The sequence below is a fragment of the Strix uralensis genome, chromosome 6, assembly GCF_047716275.1.
Source record: "Strix uralensis isolate ZFMK-TIS-50842 chromosome 6, bStrUra1, whole genome shotgun sequence".
Lineage (NCBI taxonomy): Eukaryota > Metazoa > Chordata > Aves > Strigiformes > Strigidae > Strix > Strix uralensis.
Window position 1 is genome coordinate 27,549,924 of NC_133977.1, and position 19,552 is coordinate 27,569,475.

At 67.4% G+C, this 19,552-nt stretch overlaps 2 protein-coding genes across 4 annotated transcripts; one reads left to right on the forward strand and one right to left on the reverse strand.

Moving 5' to 3' along the window:
* The first annotated feature begins 149 nt into the window (after positions 1–149).
* PTPRN (protein tyrosine phosphatase receptor type N) lies at positions 150–11,925 on the forward strand. The gene is made up of 23 exons (XM_074873413.1): positions 150–336; positions 2,022–2,072; positions 2,245–2,358; positions 2,616–2,721; positions 2,816–3,014; positions 3,198–3,522; positions 3,733–3,849; positions 3,976–4,055; positions 4,137–4,423; positions 4,894–4,980; positions 5,141–5,220; positions 5,465–5,529; positions 7,826–8,038; positions 8,149–8,358; positions 8,452–8,599; positions 8,739–8,812; positions 9,111–9,188; positions 9,323–9,442; positions 9,544–9,710; positions 10,788–10,841; positions 10,960–11,024; positions 11,132–11,205; positions 11,305–11,925. The coding sequence occupies exons 1-23, from the start codon at positions 228–230 to the stop codon at positions 11,374–11,376; spliced, it is 2,895 nt and encodes a 964-aa protein (XP_074729514.1). The 5' UTR covers positions 150–227; the 3' UTR covers positions 11,377–11,925.
* Positions 11,926–12,123: 198 nt separating this feature from the next.
* On the reverse strand, positions 12,124–18,207 carry DNAJB2 (DnaJ heat shock protein family (Hsp40) member B2). 3 transcript variants are annotated; one of them, XM_074873415.1, is made up of 10 exons: positions 17,599–17,717; positions 16,546–16,635; positions 15,425–15,534; positions 14,965–15,018; positions 14,693–14,809; positions 14,421–14,510; positions 14,196–14,301; positions 14,001–14,071; positions 13,515–13,736; positions 12,124–12,539 (listed from the first exon to the last, which is right to left on the reverse strand). In XM_074873415.1, exons 2-10 carry the CDS (start codon positions 16,608–16,610, stop codon positions 12,529–12,531), a joined length of 846 nt encoding a protein of 281 aa, XP_074729516.1. In that variant the 5' UTR covers positions 16,611–16,635; positions 17,599–17,717; the 3' UTR covers positions 12,124–12,528. The 3 variants fall into 3 exon arrangements, with proteins under 3 accessions (XP_074729516.1, XP_074729515.1, XP_074729517.1); XM_074873414.1 differs by lacking the exons at positions 12,124–12,539; positions 17,599–17,717 and adding an exon at positions 18,079–18,207 and having other exon boundaries at positions 12,546–13,736; XM_074873416.1 differs by lacking the exon at positions 12,124–12,539 and having other exon boundaries at positions 12,546–13,736; positions 17,599–17,657.
* Positions 18,208–19,552: the final 1,345 nt, after the last annotated feature.

A 19,552-nucleotide genomic window follows, 5' to 3' on the forward strand; every position in this document is an offset into this window, starting at 1 on the left:
GCGACGTAATTGGCCTCGCTCGATAACAGGGGGGCGGAGCCCCAAGTGGGGGGAAAGAAGCCCGGGCCTCTGATTGGCGGCGGCGCAGGGGGGTGTGGCGCAGCAGCCGCGGGCCGTGCGCCATTGGCGGGGAGGCGGCGGTGGGCGGGGCGCGCAGCTCGGCGGGGCGCGGGTTGGCGGCGGCGGCTCGGCCGGCGGGTGCGCCATGGTGCGGCCGTGAGCGGAGCATGGGGCGGCGGCTCCTCCGGGCGCTCCTCTGCCTCCTCCTCCTGGCCGGCCGCGGGCTGCTGCGGGACGGCGGCGCCTCCGCTACCGCCACCGCCACCGCCGCGCACGGTGAGACCGGGGGCCCCGGGCGGGGCGGCGCCCCGGGCGGCGCGGGGGCCGGGGCGCTTCCCGGGGAGCGGCAGGGCGAGGGGCTCCGCGGCCGGTGCTGTCACGGCGGCCGTGGGTGCTGTCACGGCGCGCAGTGGCAGGCCTGGCCCCCGGCAGAGCGCGGGAGAGGGCAGCCTGGAACCGGCACCGCGGGTGCGTCACTAGCACCGGGGCGGGGGCCGCCTCTCTCCTGGGGCTGCCGGGCTGGTGGTGGTGCTGGCCCCGGGGCGCCCCGACGGCGGGAGAGTTGTTGCCGCCCCCGGGGCCGGTTGGAAGGGACGGGAGCAGGGCGGTGCTCGCTCAGAGACCCTGCCCAGGGCAAAACCGGTGCCTAGGGCTGCCGCAGCGATGGGGAGCCCGGGGCAGAGGTCCTGAACGGCGGCTCCCTCCGGGACCCCGGCGCCCTTTAGCCGCCCTCCGCCGGTAAGTGCGGCCCGGCCCGGGACGCGAGGGCTGGCCGGTGCACCTGCTCTCTTCCATCTCAGCCCGTGCGGCCCCTGCCCAGGGCTCTCGGGGATCTGGATGCCGCTGCCGATAGCGGGGTTGCAGCCCCCCCTCCCAAGCACGGCACGGCCCCGGCGGTCGCTGACTCACTACCGGGCGCCCCGCGCTGCAGCGTCCCTCGTTCTCCGGCGGGCCGGGAGCGCCGGGACTGGTCCGACCGCACCGCGGGGGCCCCGCCGTCCTGGGAGCGGGGGGGGGGGGCGGTGCCGGAGCGGCTGCGGCCGAGCCCCGACCTGCCCGGGGGGAGCCTCCCGGGGCCGGTGCCACCGCCCCTCCCGGCGGAGCGGGGCGTCCCGGCGGGAGGCGGCTGCGCCGCTTCAGCACCGCGGACAGCGCCCGCCCGGTCCCACCGGCCCGGCCCCACCGGCCCGGCCCCCCCCGCTCCCGCCGCCCCCCCGGGGTTCGCCCCTCGGCAGCGGGGTCCTCTGCCCCGCACCGGCGTTGGGCCCCGCCCCGGGGGGAGCGGGCCCCTGGGTTCCCGGGTTTCGGGGACCCCCATCCCCACTTGCCCCCTTCCCCCGCGGCGGGCTCGGCGGGCCCCTCCCTCCCCTCCCCCCGGTTGTTTTCTCGTTCCTTCCTCGCCATCCGGGGCTGAGTCATCGCCTGCTGCCGTCTCGCTGCTGACGGGCTTGGACCGAGACGGGGGGGGGGGAGAGGAAGGGGGAAGCCGCCCCCTGCCCAAGTGCTGCCCCGCGAAGGGGGTGGAGAGACAACCCCCCCCCGCTGTATGCGTGCTTTGGGGTCCCCCTCGCAGGGAGAGTGGGTCCCTGCTGTCACAAGGTGCAGGGCTGGGTCCCTGCCTCGTAGTGCCACATGCGGGAGGGCAACAGATGTGGTCTTGCAGGTCTCTGCCCTCTCAGCCTTCCCTTGCTAACTGCCGGCACCCCAAAATACTCCAGGCCTCCCCCTGCTCCCCAGAGCCAGGGACAGGCTCTGTACACAGCCCCCATCTTGGCTCTGAGGGGGGGAAGGCTGGCACTGAGGCCCTGCCCTGAGCTACCAGGCTGTGCCCCCCCACCACATGGCACCCCTGTGGCCCTTTCCTGGAGAGTGGGCCTCCCCAAGCAGCTGGTGATGAGCAAACCCCGTTGGAGCCCCCCTCGGAGGCTGTGCTGAGTATTCTGTCTGTCTGTCCGTCCCAGGCTGCCTGTTTGACCGGAGGCTGTGCTCCCCCCAGGAGGTGTGTGTGCAGGGTAAGCAGCTAGCGGGAGTGCAGGGATCCCCTCTTCCTTCTGTGGGCTGCCATGCAGGGGAACTTGGGGTGCAAAGTGAGGGGGTGTGGCAGGAGAAAGGTGGGGCTGTGCCCAGAGACCCTCACCTCAGGGTGTTCATCTGTCCGGCCCCACTGCCCCCCCTCTCTTGCAGATGGGCTGTTTGGGCAGTGCCAGGTGGGCTCCGTGCAGGACAGACCCTACTTCCAGGTCACCTCTCCTGTGCTCCAGCGCCTGCAGGATGTCTTGCGGCATCTCATGGCACAAGGTGAAGGGGGGAGCATGGGGGGAGAGTCACTGTGGCCTGGTGGGGAGGGGGTGTCAGGTAGCGTTGCCTAGTGGCACTACGGATGTCTGGGGTCCTGCTGGCCCAGGGGCCAGGGTGGGCTGAGGAGGGGTCCAGCTGATTGTGGGAGAAGCAGGGCCAAACCCGAGCGATGGGTCAGGACACCAGGGTGGCCTCCTGTGCGCTGGCTCTGCGGTCCCCAGGCTTCCTCCGTGTCTCACGGCTCCCTCCCATGGCAGGGCTTTCCTGGCAGGACGGCATCACCCAGTATGTGATCTCGCAGGAGATGGAGCGCATCCCCCGCCTCCGCTTGCCGCCCTCGCTGGAGCCGGTGACCAGGGACAGGTAGGGCAGTGAGGGCTTTGCCCCCCAAATGGGGTTTTGGGGGGTGACTTCCCCTTTACCCAGGTGAGTCACCCCAGTGCTGTTTGCCTCTGAGGTTCCTGCCCCTCCGGGGCTCCCCCCGGCGAGCTCCGCTCCCCGCAGACCCCGGCCTGCCAGCGGCTCAGCATCTGGGGCAGCCCCCACCACTGCTGCCCTCCCCCCTGATGCAGCGGTACCTGGAGCACCTCCTGCTGTCCCCGCCGCCCCAGCTGGGCTACGAGGAGGCTCTGCTCAACCCCTACTCCTACCACAAGGTAAGACATGGGGGTCAGCCCCCTACTCCCGGGTGGAAAGGTAGAGACGGGCAGGGGGGTGCTGCACTCTTAGTGCTCTCCTGCTAGTGCTGGGGTGCCCTGCCCCGGCTCTGGGGTGCCCTGCCATGGGGTGGCAGGGGCCCTGTGGGGTTTGACTATGGTGGCTCTGTGTTTCGGTTGCAGTTTGGCTACCAGGATGGTGCTCACCAGCTCCCCGGTGGCTCAGCCAGGCAGAGCCCTGAGGCCTCCACGCTGCTGGGCCGGGTCCCTGCCCAGGCCCTTTTTGGGGCCGGCCCCGTGCCCTCCTATGGCGGGCAGCCAGGAACGGACGGGGGGCATCTCTTCCAGGACTTGGGCATGCTTTCCCTGCCCAGAGAGAAATCTGGCCGCCCAGACCCTGCTGGCACCAGGCTCCAGCACAGTTTGCGGCTCCCCAGCGACTACAGGGACATGGAGGAGAGGGAAGAGCCAGTGCCCCTGGCTGCCCAGCCACCCCCTGCACAGACAGGTACCATGTCCCCCAGCCAGGCACCAGCCCTTATCCCCGTTCTGTCCCCACAGCCACGTTCCTCATGGCTTAGACTCTCCCTCCTCTTTGACTTCATGCTCATGGGCAGTGTATCCCCCCCTGACCCCACCTTCCCCAGCTGCTGCATCCCCGGCCCGTGGTCCCTGTGCGGATGCAGAGCATCCGACCTGGTGCTGTGTCCTCTTGCAGATGCTGCCCTGAAGAGGCTGGCCTCCCTCCTGGCCAGCTATGGCCTGGGGCTGCCGGAGCTGAGCCCCCAGCAGCTGAGCAGCCTTTCCACCCTCCTCCAGGTCCTCCAGAGCTCTGGTGAGCAGGACGCAGGGACGGGGCAGACAGGGACTGGCAGCAGTTGGTGCCAGCACGCGTTTCAGGGTGGAGGGGTGTTGCCTCTTGGGGCAGGTGCCACAGGACCTCTGTCTGCCTCCTTCCCAGGTGTTGCTGGCCCTGAAGTGCCCACAGCGAAACGGGTAGTTTTGCAGCAGGGTGGTGCTGGAGGAGGTGTCACGCCACAGGTGGGGTGTGAGGGGGAGGTGGGGGGCAGCCCCCCAGGGCTCTCCTCAGATGTCCCAGTTCCTTTCTTTCCCTCCCTCCAGGTGACAGAGGGGGACATGCAGCACGGAGAGGAGCCGGTGCCCACTACCTCCACAGTGCCGCCCTCCAAAATCCCAGCCAGCAGCTCCCCAGGGGACGGGCTGAGGGGCAGGGCAGCGTCCTCACCAGCCCCCCGGGCCAAGCCACAGCAGGGACACAGTGAGGATACTCTCAGTGCTGGGAAGCCCATTGTGGTGGAGAAGAAGAGCTACACAGAGGCAAAGGCTGGTGGGGCACAGCAGGGCACGCGGCCACCGGACGAGTATGGCTACATCATCACGGATCAGAAGTGAGAGCCGGGGGTCAGGCGAGGGGGTGTGCATGTGTGGAAGGTCTGTATCCCGTCCCCTACCCCAGCTGTCACGGACCCATGTGCTTGGCTGAGCCTGTTTGGGTCTCTGGTAGGGTTGGGTCTCCAGTGGGGTCAGCTCCCCCGTCCCCTCTCTACTTGCAGCCCTTGTGCCACCCAAAGCCCACACTCTCAGCCCACGCCAAGGCTGCAGGACAGACGGCTGGGACAGCTCAGCCAAGTCTGTGTGCACAACTGCGTCTGTGCACGCCTGTGTGTGGGGCAGGGCAGGGGGAGCAGGTCAGCTCATCCCCATCACCACGCATCCCCATGCTCTTACCTCCTGCCCACCCTGACACCCCTGCAGCGAGACTCCCTGAGCCTTCCTGTCCCCCTTGCACAGCCACAGGGAGCGTGGGTTGTCCCCTCACCCCTGCTGCCCTCTCCTCACCCTGACGCTGTCCCAACAGGCCCCTGGGGCTGGCCGCAGGCGTGCGGCTGCTGGAGCTACTCGCCAAGCACCTCCACCTCTCCACAGCCAGCTTCATCAACATCAGGTGAGGAGAGCGGGGCCACGGGGTGCTGCTATCGCAGCCCTGGCCCTGCACAGCTGCCCCGGTTTGGGGGCCAGGAGGGACCTGTGGTCCCATTGTGGTGGGGATGGGGAGGGCGTCTGCGTTTCCCAGTCTCATGCTGTGTCCCCCTGCTCCCTGGCAGTGTCGTGGGCCCCGCCCTCACCTTCCGCATCCGGCAGAACCCCCAGAACCTCTCGCTGGCAGATGTGGCCAGCCAGGCTGGTGAGTTGGGCAGTGGTCACCCTGGTCCTGCTCCTCTCCCCACCCCCCCAGCCCCAAATTCTGGGGTACCCCTTCCCAGGGACTGAGAAGGGAGGGCTCCCACCATACATCCCAGTGCTCTGGGCTGAACTGGGGAGCTGGTGTGGGGTGGGCAGCTGTCAGGGGTATCCCTTGGCTCTGTCTCTGGCAGGGTCTCTTGAGTGGAGGGGCAGCACCCCTCTGACCGTCTCCTCTCTCTCCACAGAGCAAGTGAAGGCAGAGCTGGAGTCAGAGCTGGGCCTGAAGATCGTGCAAACGGGCGTGGGAGAGGTAGGAGTGAGCATGCCCGTCCCTCGGGGCTGGGGCGGCCGGGGTCAGGGCAGTGGGGGTGCTGCCGCTGAGTATGAGCCAGGAAGCGTGCTGTGCCCCTGTCTTGGGCTGCAGGGGTCTTCATGAGTGAGCTGTCCCCATGGGTCTGTGGGGCAGCTGAGGAGCAGCAAGCTCTGGGCAGCTTTTGGGCTGCTGTGTTGCAGACAGACTTGGGTTATTTGGGATGGGCCAGAGCAGGACCGCTCCAGTGACCCCCTTCCACCCAGCAGCGTGATGCTGCCCAGCCGCCTGCACTCCCAGGGCGCTCGGCTCTCTCCAAAACAAAAGCTCTGCAGGGTTTGGAGGCAGTCTGGGAGGGACTCCCAGAGGCTTTCCTCCTTCCATCCAAGACTGAGGGTCTGCAGGCTGCACCCCACTCATCCTGATCCTCCCTCCAGCCTGCACACCCCATCTTAGCAGTGGCCTGGGCACCCCAGTGCCCAGCTGTGCCTAGAGCACCCCAGAGGCCGCAGCTAGGCAGGCAAAATGCCATCATGTCCCCAGAGAATGGCAAAGCAGCTGAAGGCAGGGATGGAGCAGGAGCCATCTGCTTGGAGAGGGTCACCCCCTCCCTGTGCTCCTCTGGGGACCCCCCGGGAACAGTCTCCTGAGGGTGGAGCAGGGGCTGGAGATGGGGGACCAAGCCTGGCTCCCGTGTTTGCAGTCTGTGGAGGGGAAGTGGTGCTACGCATCCCCAACTCGGGGTCCCTGTTTCCCACCCTCCTGCCCTGTGGCCATAGCCGTCGGCAGGGAGGAAGGGAAGGGCAGCCTTGGAGGAGGAGGAGGCTGTGGAGAAGGGATGGCCTGGCCACGGAGGCAACCTGTCTCTATCAGCAACATGTGGAACGTTGCTATGGCAATGCCTTTTGATGTGGCAAGTGGCAGGAGCTGGGAGAGATGGCAGAGATGAAGGAGCTGGAGCTCAGAGGAGGCTGAGGCAGCTCTATGAGCCCTGTTCTGCATGGACCTCCCCAGTCCAGACCAGCTTGTGCTTTTCCTTCATCCCCCTGCTGGGGTCTGAACCTGGTGGGGCTGGTGCAAGATTTGGGGAAGAAGCAATGTAGAGAGGACAGCAGGGCCTGGGCAGGCCTTGGGGGGAGGTCCCTTCCGTCCCCCCAGCCCTGCTGACATCTCCAGCCCTTCTGACACCTCCAGGGCTGCAGGGCTGCTCCTGCCTGGGTGCCCCGAGGAACCGGGAGGTGCTGGCCCTGGTGGGTGCCCCTGGCTGCAGGGCTGGCTGGGCCCTGGCAGCAGTCAGACTAGCTCCCAGGCTGGGGTACAGGTGGCAGTGGGGACCCCTGGGGCAAGGGCATCCCCAGGCAATGACGATGTGATGGCGTAGGTGATGATGACGCAGTGTTCCCTTGGTAACCTCATCAGGCTCCTAGCCAATGGGAGGCTGTGGCAGTGAGGTAATGATGGCTCTGGCACCTCGTTGGGCCCAGGGTATTTGGTGGTGGTGATGCCCCAGGATCCCCTTGGTGCCCCTGGACCTGGCTGTCAGAGGGGGCAGTGTCCTGATCACCAGCGGCTCTGGGACAAGGCCCTGGGGAGTCTCGGCCTTTGGGGCGGGGGGGGGGTGTGTCTCATCCAGCAAGGGCTCAGCACCATCCCATCCCAGCATGGGACTGGCACGGCTTGGGCTGTGTCCCCCAGCCACAGGGAAGGAGCCCTGGAGGCCCTGCCTGCAAGGTGGCAGGGACTGCTCTCTGTCCCGGCTGAAGAGAGCGATGGGGAGGACATGTCCCTCAGCCACTGCAGCTGGGATGGCACCAGCCCTGTGGCAGTCCCGGCACATTCCCCCGTGTCCTGGCGTGGAGCAGTGGCTGCAGGGAAAGCCAGCCCCGTTTGGGGAAGTCCCCTGGGAGCAGCAGTTGCTGCCCTGGACCCAGCGCTGCAGTGGCCCATCCTTTGCCATTGACCCCTTGGGCTGGAGCTCATTGAACCCGAGCTCCATGGGGCTCCTGGAGGCAGGCAGCCCTGGGTGCTGGGAGCAGGGGAGCAGCAGGTCGCTGCCGCAGCCCCAGGGACACCAGTGTGAGCAATGCCCATGCGACATACGGTGCACCCACCCGTGCCTCACCCCAGTGACACCAGCTCTGCCTCAGCTGAGGGTGCTGGGAGAATCAGCACAGCACTGAGCGCCCTTGCTCTGTTTTAGCCCCCAACAACCCCAAATGTGGTGCAGAACAGGATCTCTGCCCCTCCAGCCCCATGCAGATGCCCCCTGTTAACCCTTGCTTGGTTCTGCCCCCAGCGAAATGAGGCTGCTGCCTACTCTCGCCCATCCCGCTTCGGGGACGGCTTCCACTCGGTGCTGCTGACCTTCATCGCGCTGGCCTGCGTGGCAGGCATCGCCATCGCGGCCGCCGCAGCCTTCTGCTTCCGGCGCCATGCCAAGCAGCGGGAGAAGGAGCGCCTGGCCGCCCTGGGGCCCGAGGGTGCTGCCGACACCACCTTCGAGTACCAGGTAGGACCCCGCGGGATGCAGCACCGCTGCATCAGCATCGCTTGGGGTGCATGGGGCTGCCCGAGGGCAGCACTGTGGCCGAAGGACAGGGCTCTTGCTGGGGTCACCAGGAGCTGTGCCGCCAGCACATGGCTGCCAAGTCTCTCTTTGGCCGCGCTGAGGCACCAGCGGCACCGGCGGAGAACTCGCGGGTCAGCAGCGTCTCGTCCCAGTTCAGCGACGCCCCGCAGCCCAGCCCCAGCTCCCACAGCAGCACACCTTCCTGGTGCGAGGAGCCCGTCCAGTCCAACATGGACATCTCCACTGGACACATGATCCTGGTGAGCTAGCCTGACAGGGTGGCATCCCCCCTCCCCAGCCCCCTTGTGTACCCCCCCCCAGCTGCCGAGTTGACCCCCACCCCTCTCCCCCAGGCCTATATGGAGGACCACCTCCGCAACCGGGACCGGCTGGCCAAGGAGTGGCAGGCTCTCTGTGCCTACCAGGCTGAGCCCAGCGTCTGCTCCATTGCTCAGAGCGAAGCCAACCTGAAGAAGAACCGCAACCCTGACTATGTGCCCTGTGAGCATCCCAGCCGCCCTGTCCCTGGCAGGAGGGCGGTGTGGGGTATGGGGGTGCTTGGGGCTGTGGCAGGCTGTGGCATGGGTTTGCCTCCAGCTCCCCCAGCACTCACCATATCCCCTGGCCTCCGTTTCCCCAGATGACCACGTGCGGATCAAGCTGAAAGCTGAGAGCAACCCCTCCCGCAGTGACTTCATCAATGCCAGTCCAATTGTGAGTGATCACCGGGGCCTCCTGCCCTGTTACCCCTCTCCGTGATATGCTCAGCCCAGGCGAGGTTCCCACTCCAGGATGGAACTGGACTGAGCTCACATCCCTGTGGGCTACAGATGTGATCAATGTGCTTGCCCAGTTGCTCAGACGTGGTTAAAATCCATTTCCCTCCTGGCTGCGGCAGCTGAAGCTCCCTCCCCAGCCCTCCCATCACCCCTGGAGTATCCTCCCACTCCTCCCAGTGTCACCCATCCCTGGCTGAAGAGCGCGCAGTCTGACACCCCCTTTCCCTCTGCAGATCGAGCACGACCCACGGATGCCAGCGTACATCGCCACGCAGGGGCCGCTGTCCCACACTATTGCTGACTTCTGGCAGGTAAGCGTCACCCGGCTGTGCCAGCACCTCGGTGTCCCTCTGGGTGCTGCCCACCAGATGGGTCACAGCAGCTCGGCTGCCCTCCTGCCTGGGCCATCACCCAGCAGCGACACCCCCGCACACATTGCCCACAGATGGTGTGGGAGCACGGCTGCACCGTCATCGTCATGCTGAGCCCACTGGCTGAGGACAGCGTCAAGCAGTGTGACCGCTACTGGCCGGACGAAGGCTCCTCTCTCTACCACATCTACGAGGCAAGTGTGGCCAGTAGCCCTGGGCCAGGAACAACCTCCAGCCCCCGTCCCCCCAGGCACAGCCCCACTGCTGACACCCACCGGCTGCCTCTCTTGGGCAGGTGAACCTGGTGTCGGAGCACATCTGGTGCGAGGATTTCCTGGTGCGCAGCTTTTACCTGAAGAACGTGCAGTCGCAGGAGACCCGCACCCTGACGCAGTTCCACTTCCTCAGCTGGCCGGCCGAGGGCATCCCCGCCACCACCCGGCCCCTCCTCGACTTCCGCAGGTGAGTACCCATCCATCGCCATGCCAGCCCCCGGGGAGCCGGTGGTGGTCCCAGCTGCAGGGGATTGATGGGCGAGGACATTGCTGCTGGTGTCATGAGGGTCAGGGCTGTGGCATGGACCAGCTGTGGGGACAGGGGGCTGCTGTGCATGGGGAGGAGTGGAACCACCAGGTTCTGGCCAGCTTGGGATGAGGCTCAGCAGAGCTTGGTGGGCAAGAAACCTCCAGCTGAGGTTGCCAGGGCTCTCTAGCCTTCAAGGGGAGGGTGGGAAAGTGCTCTTCCCCAGAGTTGGCATGGGGGGCAGCACTGCCTGGCACCCTCCCTAGCTATGGGTGCAAGAAGAAACCCCCAGAGTCAGCCTTGAACAGCTGTGACCCATTGCTCCCCATGCCCTACTGCCAGCGGGTCCCCAGCTAGCCCGGGGAGACGGCTGCAGGGCTGGGACTGCTCCCAGGAGGTTTGCAGGCAGCGCCTGCTGGGGTCTCGGGGCCCCTGGGTGGCAGCGGGCTCCTGCTGGGGGCTGGCTGGTCACTGTGCCTAGGCCGTGTGGGGTCCCCCTGCTTAGGGCAGCAGGGGGTCCCTGAGCACGTCGCCCTCCTCTCTGCCCCGCTCACGCTCTCTCTGTCTCTCTGTCTGTCTCTGTCTCTCTCTCGCAGCTGCCGGCGTCATTTTTGTGATTTGCAGCTAGTAATCTGGCTCCAGTTGCATAGTCACAAAAGTGATCGTTGGCAGCCGTGCCTGCTGCATGGAGCATGCCGGGAGCCCCACCGGCGCCTGGCCCCCAGCTTCGCGCCCCACCGGACCAGAGCTGCTCCCCTGGGGTCCTGCTACTGCTCCCCTCCCTGGGCCAGGCACCCAAGGAGCCAGGCTCATCTTCTTGCCCTGGCCCCTTTCCACCCATGGTCTCCATCCCATGCCCAGCACCGCTGGGGAGGCAGGAGCAGCCATGTGCGGGACCCCCAGGGCCACATCATGTGGTGCCTGCTGCCCCCCCTGGCTCAGCACAGCAAGGGGCACCTAGCACAGCCTCGTCCCTGGTATGGCAGGGCCCTGACCTTCTTCCTCTTGTCCTTGCAGGAAGGTGAACAAGTGCTACCGGGGTCGCTCCTGCCCTATTATTGTGCACTGCAGGTACCACTGGGGATGGAAGGGGGGTACAGGCTGGGGGGTGGCTGCGAGGCTGGGACCTGCTGGCCAGGACCAGTCCCTGGAGCTTGTCTCCCCTGGTCCAAGCGTCTGTGTCTTGCAGTGACGGTGCAGGCAGGACCGGGACGTACATCCTCGTCGACATGGTCCTGAACCGAATGGCCAAAGGTAGGAGCAGGGCAGCACCGCTTCTGCCCTGTCCGGGGGGTGCAGGGCCCTGTGCTCGGCCCATGGACCCCTCCTCCTAGCGCCCTCCTCCTCCTCCTCTGCCCCAGGGGTGAAGGAGATAGACATAGCTGCTACGCTGGAGCACATCCGAGACCAGCGGCCCGGCATGGTGCAGACCAAGGTACCCCCCGAACTGGGGATCCCCTCCCGCCCTGAGCACGCACAGCCCCCAGAACCGGGCTGGTGGGGACCCTCATGCCCCCCTCTTCTGCTCCCCCAGGACCAGTTTGAGTTCGCGCTGACAGCCGTGGCCGAGGAAGTGAACGCCATCCTGAAGGCTCTGCCGCAGTGATGGCGAGGAGCCCTCCCCCTCGTCTTCCCCCATGCCCCCCGGCTTCGCGTGCTCTCCTCGCCCTGCCTGTGGGGCTGCTCTCCCTGTGAAACGCTGTCTGTGCTGCTGGCTCTGTTTCCCCCCCTCCCAGCCCCCCCTGCCCCTCTCCCCAGGGACACAGGGCTCAGCCCCTCTGAGTGCAGGGCACGGAACCCCATCGGACCCACTGCCACCAGAGGGGACTGGGCTTGTGTCCCCTAGCCCCTGTGGAGGAGGGGACCAGGTGCTGCTGCTGGGAGTTGGTTGGGGGGGCCCCCCCCCACCCACTCTCTTGCCCCCCAACCTGGCGGTCCTGTGTCAGCTCCCTCCCTGGGCCCGTGGGGGGGGCAGGAGTGGGCAGGGGTCCCCTGTGGTTAGGGGGAGCACTGGGTGCAGGGGGACCTTGCACACCCCCAGGTTCCCTCTGTGTGCTCCCTGCCTTGTCACTCGAGCAGAAAAGAAATTTCTAGAGAAATATAATTTTGTATCTTGATGTGAATAAAGTTCTCGTGTCGCGTTCGTGCAGCTGCAGCCAGGCCTGGCCTCTCACTGTGTGTGTATGGGGGGGTGCAGGGACTGTGTGCATGTCTCCCCCATCCCCTCAGGAGCATAGCATGTGCCCTACAACTGCCAGATGGGAGCAGCTGGACCTGGCCCCCCTGCCTGCAGGTAAGGATTGGGGGGGGGACCTTACAGCCCCCAGCCCAGAGACACCCCACAGGCAGCAGATACTGCAAACAGGTTTATTGACGGCTGTCAGCAGGAGGGGGTCAGGGAGGGGGGGCTACAGCGAGGAGGGGGGCAGAGCCCAGCCCTGCTGGCTGAGCCCAGCCATGCTGCCCCTCGCTGCCTGCCACCAGCACCCCCCAGCAGCCTAATCTACAGCACCGCCCCCCTCCCCTCCAGCCCCCCATCACCACACCCCCCCCCCACCTCGTGGTATGCAGGGCATCCCCCCCCAGCCCCAGGTATTGCTTGACCATAAGCCCTGTCATGCCCCCCCCTCCCACCACATCCCACGGAACCAGAGGGTGCTGGGGGAAGGGGGTGGCAGGGGGTGGCCGTGCAGGGACAAAGCGGAGTCCTGGCTGGGAGAGCCTCCGTGGGCGTGCGCGGTCCCCGGGCGCAGCAGCCTCAGAACACACCTGGGGAGACAAGCGGAGGGGGGGACACAACAGCACCCGTGAAACCCTCCTCGGCCCAGGGCTGGGGAGGGGCAGGGAGGGAGGGAGGAAGGTCCCAGGAGGAGGAGGAGAGCCAAAGCACAACCATGGGCATGGTGAGGGTGGGAACAACTGGGAGCATCACTGAGGGTCACTGCTGCTGCAGGAAGCAGGGAGGGACAGTGCCCCCAGGCCAACGTGGGGGGGGTGACAGTGCCCTGCAGGGTATGTAAGGCGTAAGGATGGGGGTGACCAGGCAGGGTCTGCGATGGAGGGGACAGAGGAGAAGGAGGAGGAGGGGGTACAGGCAGGAGCGACAGCATCCAGAGCGGAGAGACAGACACAAGCAGAGCCCACGTGCGCACCCATCCCTGCGAGGAGGAAGACCCTAACCCAGTACTCTCCGGGGCGCGCAGCAGCCAGGGAGGCACTGGCTGGAGCCCCTGCCTGTCTGCAGGGCAGGCAAGGAGAGAGGAGCAGGCAGAGCCAGGGCAGACCTGCCCACGGGCACCCTGCGCTTCCAGGAGCCAGGGCAGGGAGCTGCCCTTCTTCCTGGGACCCCACCAAGTCCCTTCTTCCAGCCACAACCCCCAACTCTGGCAGCCCCCCCACCAGGGTGCCACCAGCCAACCACCCTCCCGAACAGCAGCAGGGCAGGAGAGACCCGCCCCCCCTTGCTGGGGGAGGCAGGAGCTGAGTCCCAGGCAGTGAGCCCCCACTCCCCCTTTCTTCTCCCTGCCCCACAGAGTGGGGGGCACAACCCCAGTCCCCACACTCAGAGCAAGGGGCAGTGCCACTGCTTCGTTTTGGGGGCAGGTTCGTGCCCCGCTGCGGCAGGGCTGCCGGCCCCCGGCAGCTCCCGCTCTGGCCCCCCCTGGGGGCCGCGGGCTCTGCGGGCAGAGGATGGGGTGCTGGGGCTGCCCCCTGGGGCCGGCAGGATGCCGGGGCCGTGCCCACCTGCTTGGTGGTGCCCCGCAGCCTCCATCTCAGAGAGGCTGTAGGCCATGGCCAGCTGCAAGTCCTCGTCCTCGTCCTCGCTGTCCGTGTAGAGGCAGACGGGAGAGGAGCTCGGGGGCCGGTGTGGGGCAGGCGGCGGGGGCGATGGGGGCCGTGGGCTGGGGAAGGCTTGCTGCTCCCGCCGGCTCAGCTCCAGCCCCAGCGCCATGTCATCAGGGACACCTGTGGGGACAGGAGCAAGGGGTGGGGGTTGTGTCCGCTCCAGCTCCCCAGAGCTGGCACAGGGCCCCAGCAACTCCTGCCCACCCCATTAATCCTCCATGGCAGAGTCCCAAACCAGGGCAAACCGGAGCTCAGCCCAAAACTAAGCCTGGATGCAGCACCCCCTGGCCACCCCAAAGGAGGAGAGGGTTCCCCAAAAGGAAAGGGTGCTGGGAGGTGGCACTGCCAGACCCCAACAAGTCAGTCTGCGGTGCCACTTCTCACCATCGATGTGGATCGACTTCAGCTCCCCGTCTTCCTCCACTTCCACCCGCTCCCGCCCGTTCTCAATAATCCTGCAGACAGACAGACAGACGGATGGATGGTCAATTGCCAGGCAGCAAGAGCGGCAAGCTGCAGGATCTGAGGCGTGCCAATAAGGGGGGTCCGGGGGGCAAGGTGAGCTTGCACTGCCCTCACCGTTTGGTCGTGATGCGCCGGCCATTAACGAAGGTGGTGGAAGTGGAGACGGAGCGGAAGCCCAGCCCTGCATCAGCGCCGGAGCTGAAGGATGAGGCGAAGAAATCTGAAGAAGGGGCGACAAGGTTGGTGCCAGGGTGGGGAGCACGAGGAAGGCAGGGGATGGACCCTGCGCAGGGAAACCCGGGACTCCCCTGCCGGGCAGGGGCTGGCAGCGTCTCCTACCTGAGGATCCTGGGAAGGGGGAAAAGAAGTGGCCTCCCCCATGGTGCCGGGGGCCAGGTCCTCGCAGCTCAGAGAAGGGCAGCATCTCATCTGGAAGGCAGGGCCTGCCCCCATCAGCACTGCCGCCGTGGCTTGGCAAGCCAGAAGCAGGGCACTGCCATGGGGACCCCCCTCCAGGGCAGCCATGCCCTCTTCCCCCGAGCCCAGCGGCTGCCCCAGGGCCAGAGAGGTGCCCCAGAGCTGGCCCCCAGCCCCCCCTGCCCCACACGCACCAAAGAAGTCAGCGAAGGGGTCTCGCCCGCCAAAGAACTCCCGGAAGACATCGTGAGCGCTGCGGAAGGTGAAGGTGAATTCGGGGGCCCCAGCATCGGCCCTGGAGCCCCCTGGTCCTGCCAGAGGGAAGAGGCTCAGTTAAGTGAAGCCCTGGGTAGGAACCCCCAGAAGGGCAGGGAGGCCTGGGGTGGGGCACAGACCCACACCGGGTCTTCAGACGGGGCCGTATCCAAAGCTCCACTAACCCCTGTGGCCCTGCTCACCCACTCACCTGCCCCCATGAGTCCGTCCTTGCCGTAACGGTCGTAGACATCGCGCTTCTGCTCTGGAAGCAGAAGAAAGGGGGCTGTGGGGATGCCGGCTGCCAGGCATGGGCAGGAGCACTGACGCTTCCCCTGGCCAAGGGAGGTGCAGAACAGCAGGGAGCAAGAGGAGGGGGGTGGCACAAGTCCCTGCCGCACCGGCACCACTCCCAAACCCTAGTGGGGGCATTGGGTGAGGATGCACAAGCCTCAGCCCCACCGGGGAGACCTCATCCCGGAGGCCAGCACGCCAGCATCTCTCCCAAGAACTGTTTCAGGGGATATCTGGGGAGGTAACCAAGCCCCACAGCTGGGCAGTAAAGCTGGAGGGACCTGCTGCCTCCTGGGGATGTCCAGGGATGCCACCTGGGTGACCCCAGCAGCAGGACACCCCAGGGTGAGCAGCAAGACAGCTCCATGGGCTCTTACTGTCTGACAGCACTTCGTATGCCTCGGCGATCTCCTTGAACCTCTGCTCGGCGTACTCCTTGTTGTCTGGGTTTTTATCGGGGTGCCATTTCAGCGCGGCCTTCCTGTACCTGCACAGACAGGCAGCGATGGGCACGCAGCAGCCCTGGGGTGGTGGGGGCTCCTGCGCCAGGGTCCCCCCCTGAGTGCATGCTTCTGACTCGGTGGGCAGGAGCACCCCAAACCCACTTCACCCCACACCCTACAGACTCAGGCATCAAACAGGAGCTTCCTGGACTAGTTCACTTCCCAAGCAAATATTTGCAGCATGACCCCAGCAGCACAGCCTGCACCTCCACTGGCAGTGGCTCCAGACGATGCTCACAGGTTTGCTCCAGGTTTGCTCCGGAGCCTCCCTGGGCTCCGCCATGGGCATGCAAGGACCAGGGGTCACTGGGGCGCTCCTGGGGCCAGGTGAGTACAAGCAGCCCTTTCCTCCTGCCCGCAGCTAGCTGGGGTTAACCCAGGCTGTCCAGCTTCTCTCACCCACTCTTAGGAAGCCCCCCCAAGCAGGGACCTCTGCCTCCTGCCTCTGTCCCCCCCACAGGCAAGCCACCAGTCTGCACTTATTCTGCTCAGGTGACACCCTTCCCCGGTGAGAGCAGCAAGACCTCATCAGGGTGTCCGGCAGGAGCTGTGGGATGCCCCTGGGACTCCCCTGCAGTGCCTGGGGTGCAGCACAGGACCTGCCAACGGGGCCCATGTCCCTGCCAGGGGACACGCTGCTCCTCACCCTGACCCTGTCACCGACCCTGACATCAGCACAGCCCCTGCACCCCAGCCCTCTGCCATCCCCACACCCACCGGCAGAGAGGGGACACTTCCAAACACCAGCGGGACCCATCTCCCACCTCCACCCCCAGCTCCGGGCTGAGAGCGGGGACAAAGGGACCAAACCCCACTAAGAGATGCCTTTGTGTGGCAGCAAAGCCTGGCCCCACTCTGGCCTCCGCACAAAGGAAACAAAGGCTGGATTGTCACCTCTGGAGCTGGGCCCTGTCCCCACCAGCCCCACAGGGAGTCCCCGCGGTGGCTCAGGCTGCTCGGCCCAGCGGGCAGGGGCACGCCTGCCATGCACTTACGCCTTCTTGATGTCGTCGGCGGTGGCATTGCGGCTCACCCCCAGCGCTTCGTAGTAGTCCACCATGACGTGCAGCTGTCCCGCGGGGTCTCTGCGAGGGGGAAAGGCAACATCAGGGGGTCTGCAGGCACAGCCTGGCATCACCCGGTGCGAGAGAGCAAGGGTGGGCTGCCCTGCCCCCTCAGGCACCCCGGCCACCCCACAGGTGCCCCCGAGTGCAGCTCAGTAGCAACCCCACACACGGCTCCCCAGCACCCTGCCTGTGCCTCGGCCACCCGGACGCACGCACAGCCCCCGCCGGGGACCCCTGGGTGCCGCCACACCACCGTCCCACCTGCGTCACCCCAACTTGCCCAAGCAAGGGGACAGGGATCCCCGCTGCCAGCCCCGCTGGTCTGCCCCGCTCCCCCCCAACTGCCCCAGCTGACCTCCCGCCCCCCCCCGGGGGGGCTCTGTCCTGGGGCAGGGAGGGGGGGGGGGGCAGCGGGAGCAGCCCGTTAAGGTGCTTAGCGGCTCGAGCGGATTAAGGGCTCAGCGGGGACCCCCCCGCCCCGTCCCCGGGCACCCCGGGGCATTTCAACGGGCCGACCTGCTCCGGATCGGGGACGGGAGCGGGATGCCGCCGCTCCAGCCCCTCCCCCCCGACCCCGGGGGCGCCGACACCCCACCCCTCGCCCCCGTACTCGCCCCCCGCCCGCGCTGCCCGGGCGCATCAGCTGACGGGGAGGGCGGCGCTGGCACCGGCACCAGTACGGCACTGGGAGCGCGGCGGGGCGGTGCCGCCGGGGACCGCCCCCCCCGGCCCGGCTGTAAACACGGCGCTCCCGGGGCTGCCCGGCCCGGTGCTGCTGCTGGAAGTTTCCGTCCCCCGTCCGCCCCGTCCCTCCCCCCTCCCCCCCCCCGCCGCCCCCGGCGGGCAGCCCTGGGCTGCGGCCAGCGCATCTAGGCCAGCGGGAGGGGCGGCGGCACGGCACGGGACCGCACCGGCCCCGCTCCCCCGCTGCCCCACGGTCCCCCCTCGCGCCCCGCACCTCCCCCCCGATGCGGTGCCCACCTGAGTGCCGCAGCCGAGCCCTCCCCGCCCGCCCCGGGCCGCCCGCGGCCGGCGTCGCGCGTCCCCCCCCCGCCCGGGCCGCCGCGGGGCCTGGAGGCGGGCTCTGCCGGCCGACGGGCGGCGGCTGCAGCCAACCGCGGCGCCGCTGCCTCGTGACGTCACACCCCTCGGGCGGTGAGGTCACAGGGAGGCGTGCCTGTGCGCGGAGCGGGTCCCCCCGCTGCCCGGGCCCCATCGCCGTCCCCGTCCTCATCCCTGTCCCCACCGCAATCCCCGTCCCCGCGGCCCGGGGAGGGACCCGGCCGGGGGCTCCTGCCCCCCCTGCGCCCCGAGCGGGGCCTCCCGGAGCGGGGGGGGAGCGGGGCTGGGCTGCGAGGGACCCCCCCAGGGCGCTGCGGAGGAAGGAGGCGGCGGAGGGAGCGCCTGGCAGGGGCTGCGTGTGTGCCCGGGGGCAGCACCGGCAGAGGGGGGGGCACTGACCTCGCTCGCTGGCCCCAGTGGTGCAGGCAGTGCTGCCAGCACACCCGGCACGGCCACCACCCCCGGTAGCCCCCGGGCTCCGCTCGCCCCTGGCCTCTTGCCGAGTCAGCTGCCCGGTCGGTCCCAGCGGGAGGGACAGCGGGAGGGGACAGCTGGGGTGACTCAGCGCTTTGCCCAGGCCGCCCCGCCGCGGGAGGAGGGGGGGGAGGAGGGGGAACGGGACGGACGACATGGAGGGGTGCGACCTGCCAGGCTGGGGGGGGGGACACAGGTCCCTGCCGGGAGCCCGGGCTGCCTGGCACCACTATGGCCCCGGCAGAGCGTCACCAGCCCTGCGTCCCCGCAGCCCTGCTCCGGCCGAGAGGGGCCGGGGGCAGCGAGCCGCCCCAAGCGGGGTGCCCTGGGCTCAGGGGACAGTCACGCACCGGCAGCTTTGCTGTGGACTCTTCTTCTGCACGGCCCCTGCCCGGGGAAGCTGCTGCAGAGGGGCTGTTCTCCCCCATCCTCGGGGTCATGGGCGGTCTCGAGGTCACTCACCTCCACCCATGAACCTGTCCTGGCCACAGAGATCGATCATACTGTTCCCTCTTGCTGTCTGGATGGGAGAAGGAGGGATCCTGGTCTCTCTGCAGGCCCAGAGTGTTTTGGACCCCCTGCCACCCCTTCACTGCAGCTGGGATGTCTTCCTCACCTCCTGTAAATCCCTAGCTGGGAAACGTGGCAACCTTCCCACTGCCGCTTTACCCAGCAGGCTGGGGAGACCTGGGCGTTGAGACAGGCCATTCCCAGCACTCCTCAGGGACTGGTTTCGGAACAGCCACTCCCGAGAAGAGCCCTCCCCAGTCAGGAGCAGCGGGTGTGGGTGAGCACTGGGACGGGTGAAATGCCAAGGGCATCTCCTGTGCCAAGAAGCATCTCCTCTCCAACGGGTGGGAGACCTGTCCCCTGCCATCAGACAGCACTTGATTTCCTTGAGTGACTGCTCGGAGGATTCCCTGTTGATGGGGATTTTTTTTTCCTGGATGCTGTTGCAGCGCTGCCCTCTGGTACCTGCCTGCCCGGGAGCAGGGAGCAGGTGCCCTGGGGTGGCTGCCTCCGGCCAGGGTGCCCTTGCTGGCTGCCAGGGGCTCTGATTTGGCCCATCTGCCCGGCAATGGGTGCCGGGCTGGCCCGGCCCGGGCTGGCATGGGCACTAGATGGAGCCACAGGCTGCTTCACAGGGACCCCATCCTGCTGTCTGGGAAGCCGAGGAGATGCCACCAGGGCCTTGAAGTGTCTCTGCACCTTGCTTTCCTTTCCCTGGCTTTTGCAACTGATGTGGGGACAAGGAGGGCTCAGAGCTGCCAAGTCTTAGCTCCCTCTGTGTCCACTAGATGGGGAGGCCTCTGTGCTGGGAAAGGAGAGGAACCCACATGCTGGCTGGGACTCTGAAGCCAGGGGAACACACTGCTGCTGCCTTCACGGCACATGTGTT

Excerpts from the sequence above, each read along its gene's own strand:
- DNAJB2 (XM_074873414.1), bottom strand. The coding sequence starts at position 16,610 with ATGGTGGACTACTACGAAGCGCTGGGGGTGAGCCGCAATGCCACCGCC. Across the intron at positions 14,511-14,692 it reads CCCCTTCGCTGACTTCTTTG|ATGAGATGCTGCCCTTCTCT; the intron begins GTGCGTGTGGGG and ends CCTGCCTTCCAG. Across the intron at positions 14,072-14,195 it reads CGGCGCATCACGACCAAACG|GATTATTGAGAACGGGCGGG; the intron begins GTGAGGGCAGTG and ends GTCTGTCTGCAG.
- PTPRN (XM_074873413.1), top strand. The coding sequence starts at position 228 with ATGGGGCGGCGGCTCCTCCGGGCGCTCCTCTGCCTCCTCCTCCTGGCC. Across the intron at positions 5,221-5,464 it reads AGATGTGGCCAGCCAGGCTG|AGCAAGTGAAGGCAGAGCTG; the intron begins GTGAGTTGGGCA and ends CTCTCTCCACAG. Across the intron at positions 8,039-8,148 it reads ACACCACCTTCGAGTACCAG|GAGCTGTGCCGCCAGCACAT; the intron begins GTAGGACCCCGC and ends TGGGGTCACCAG.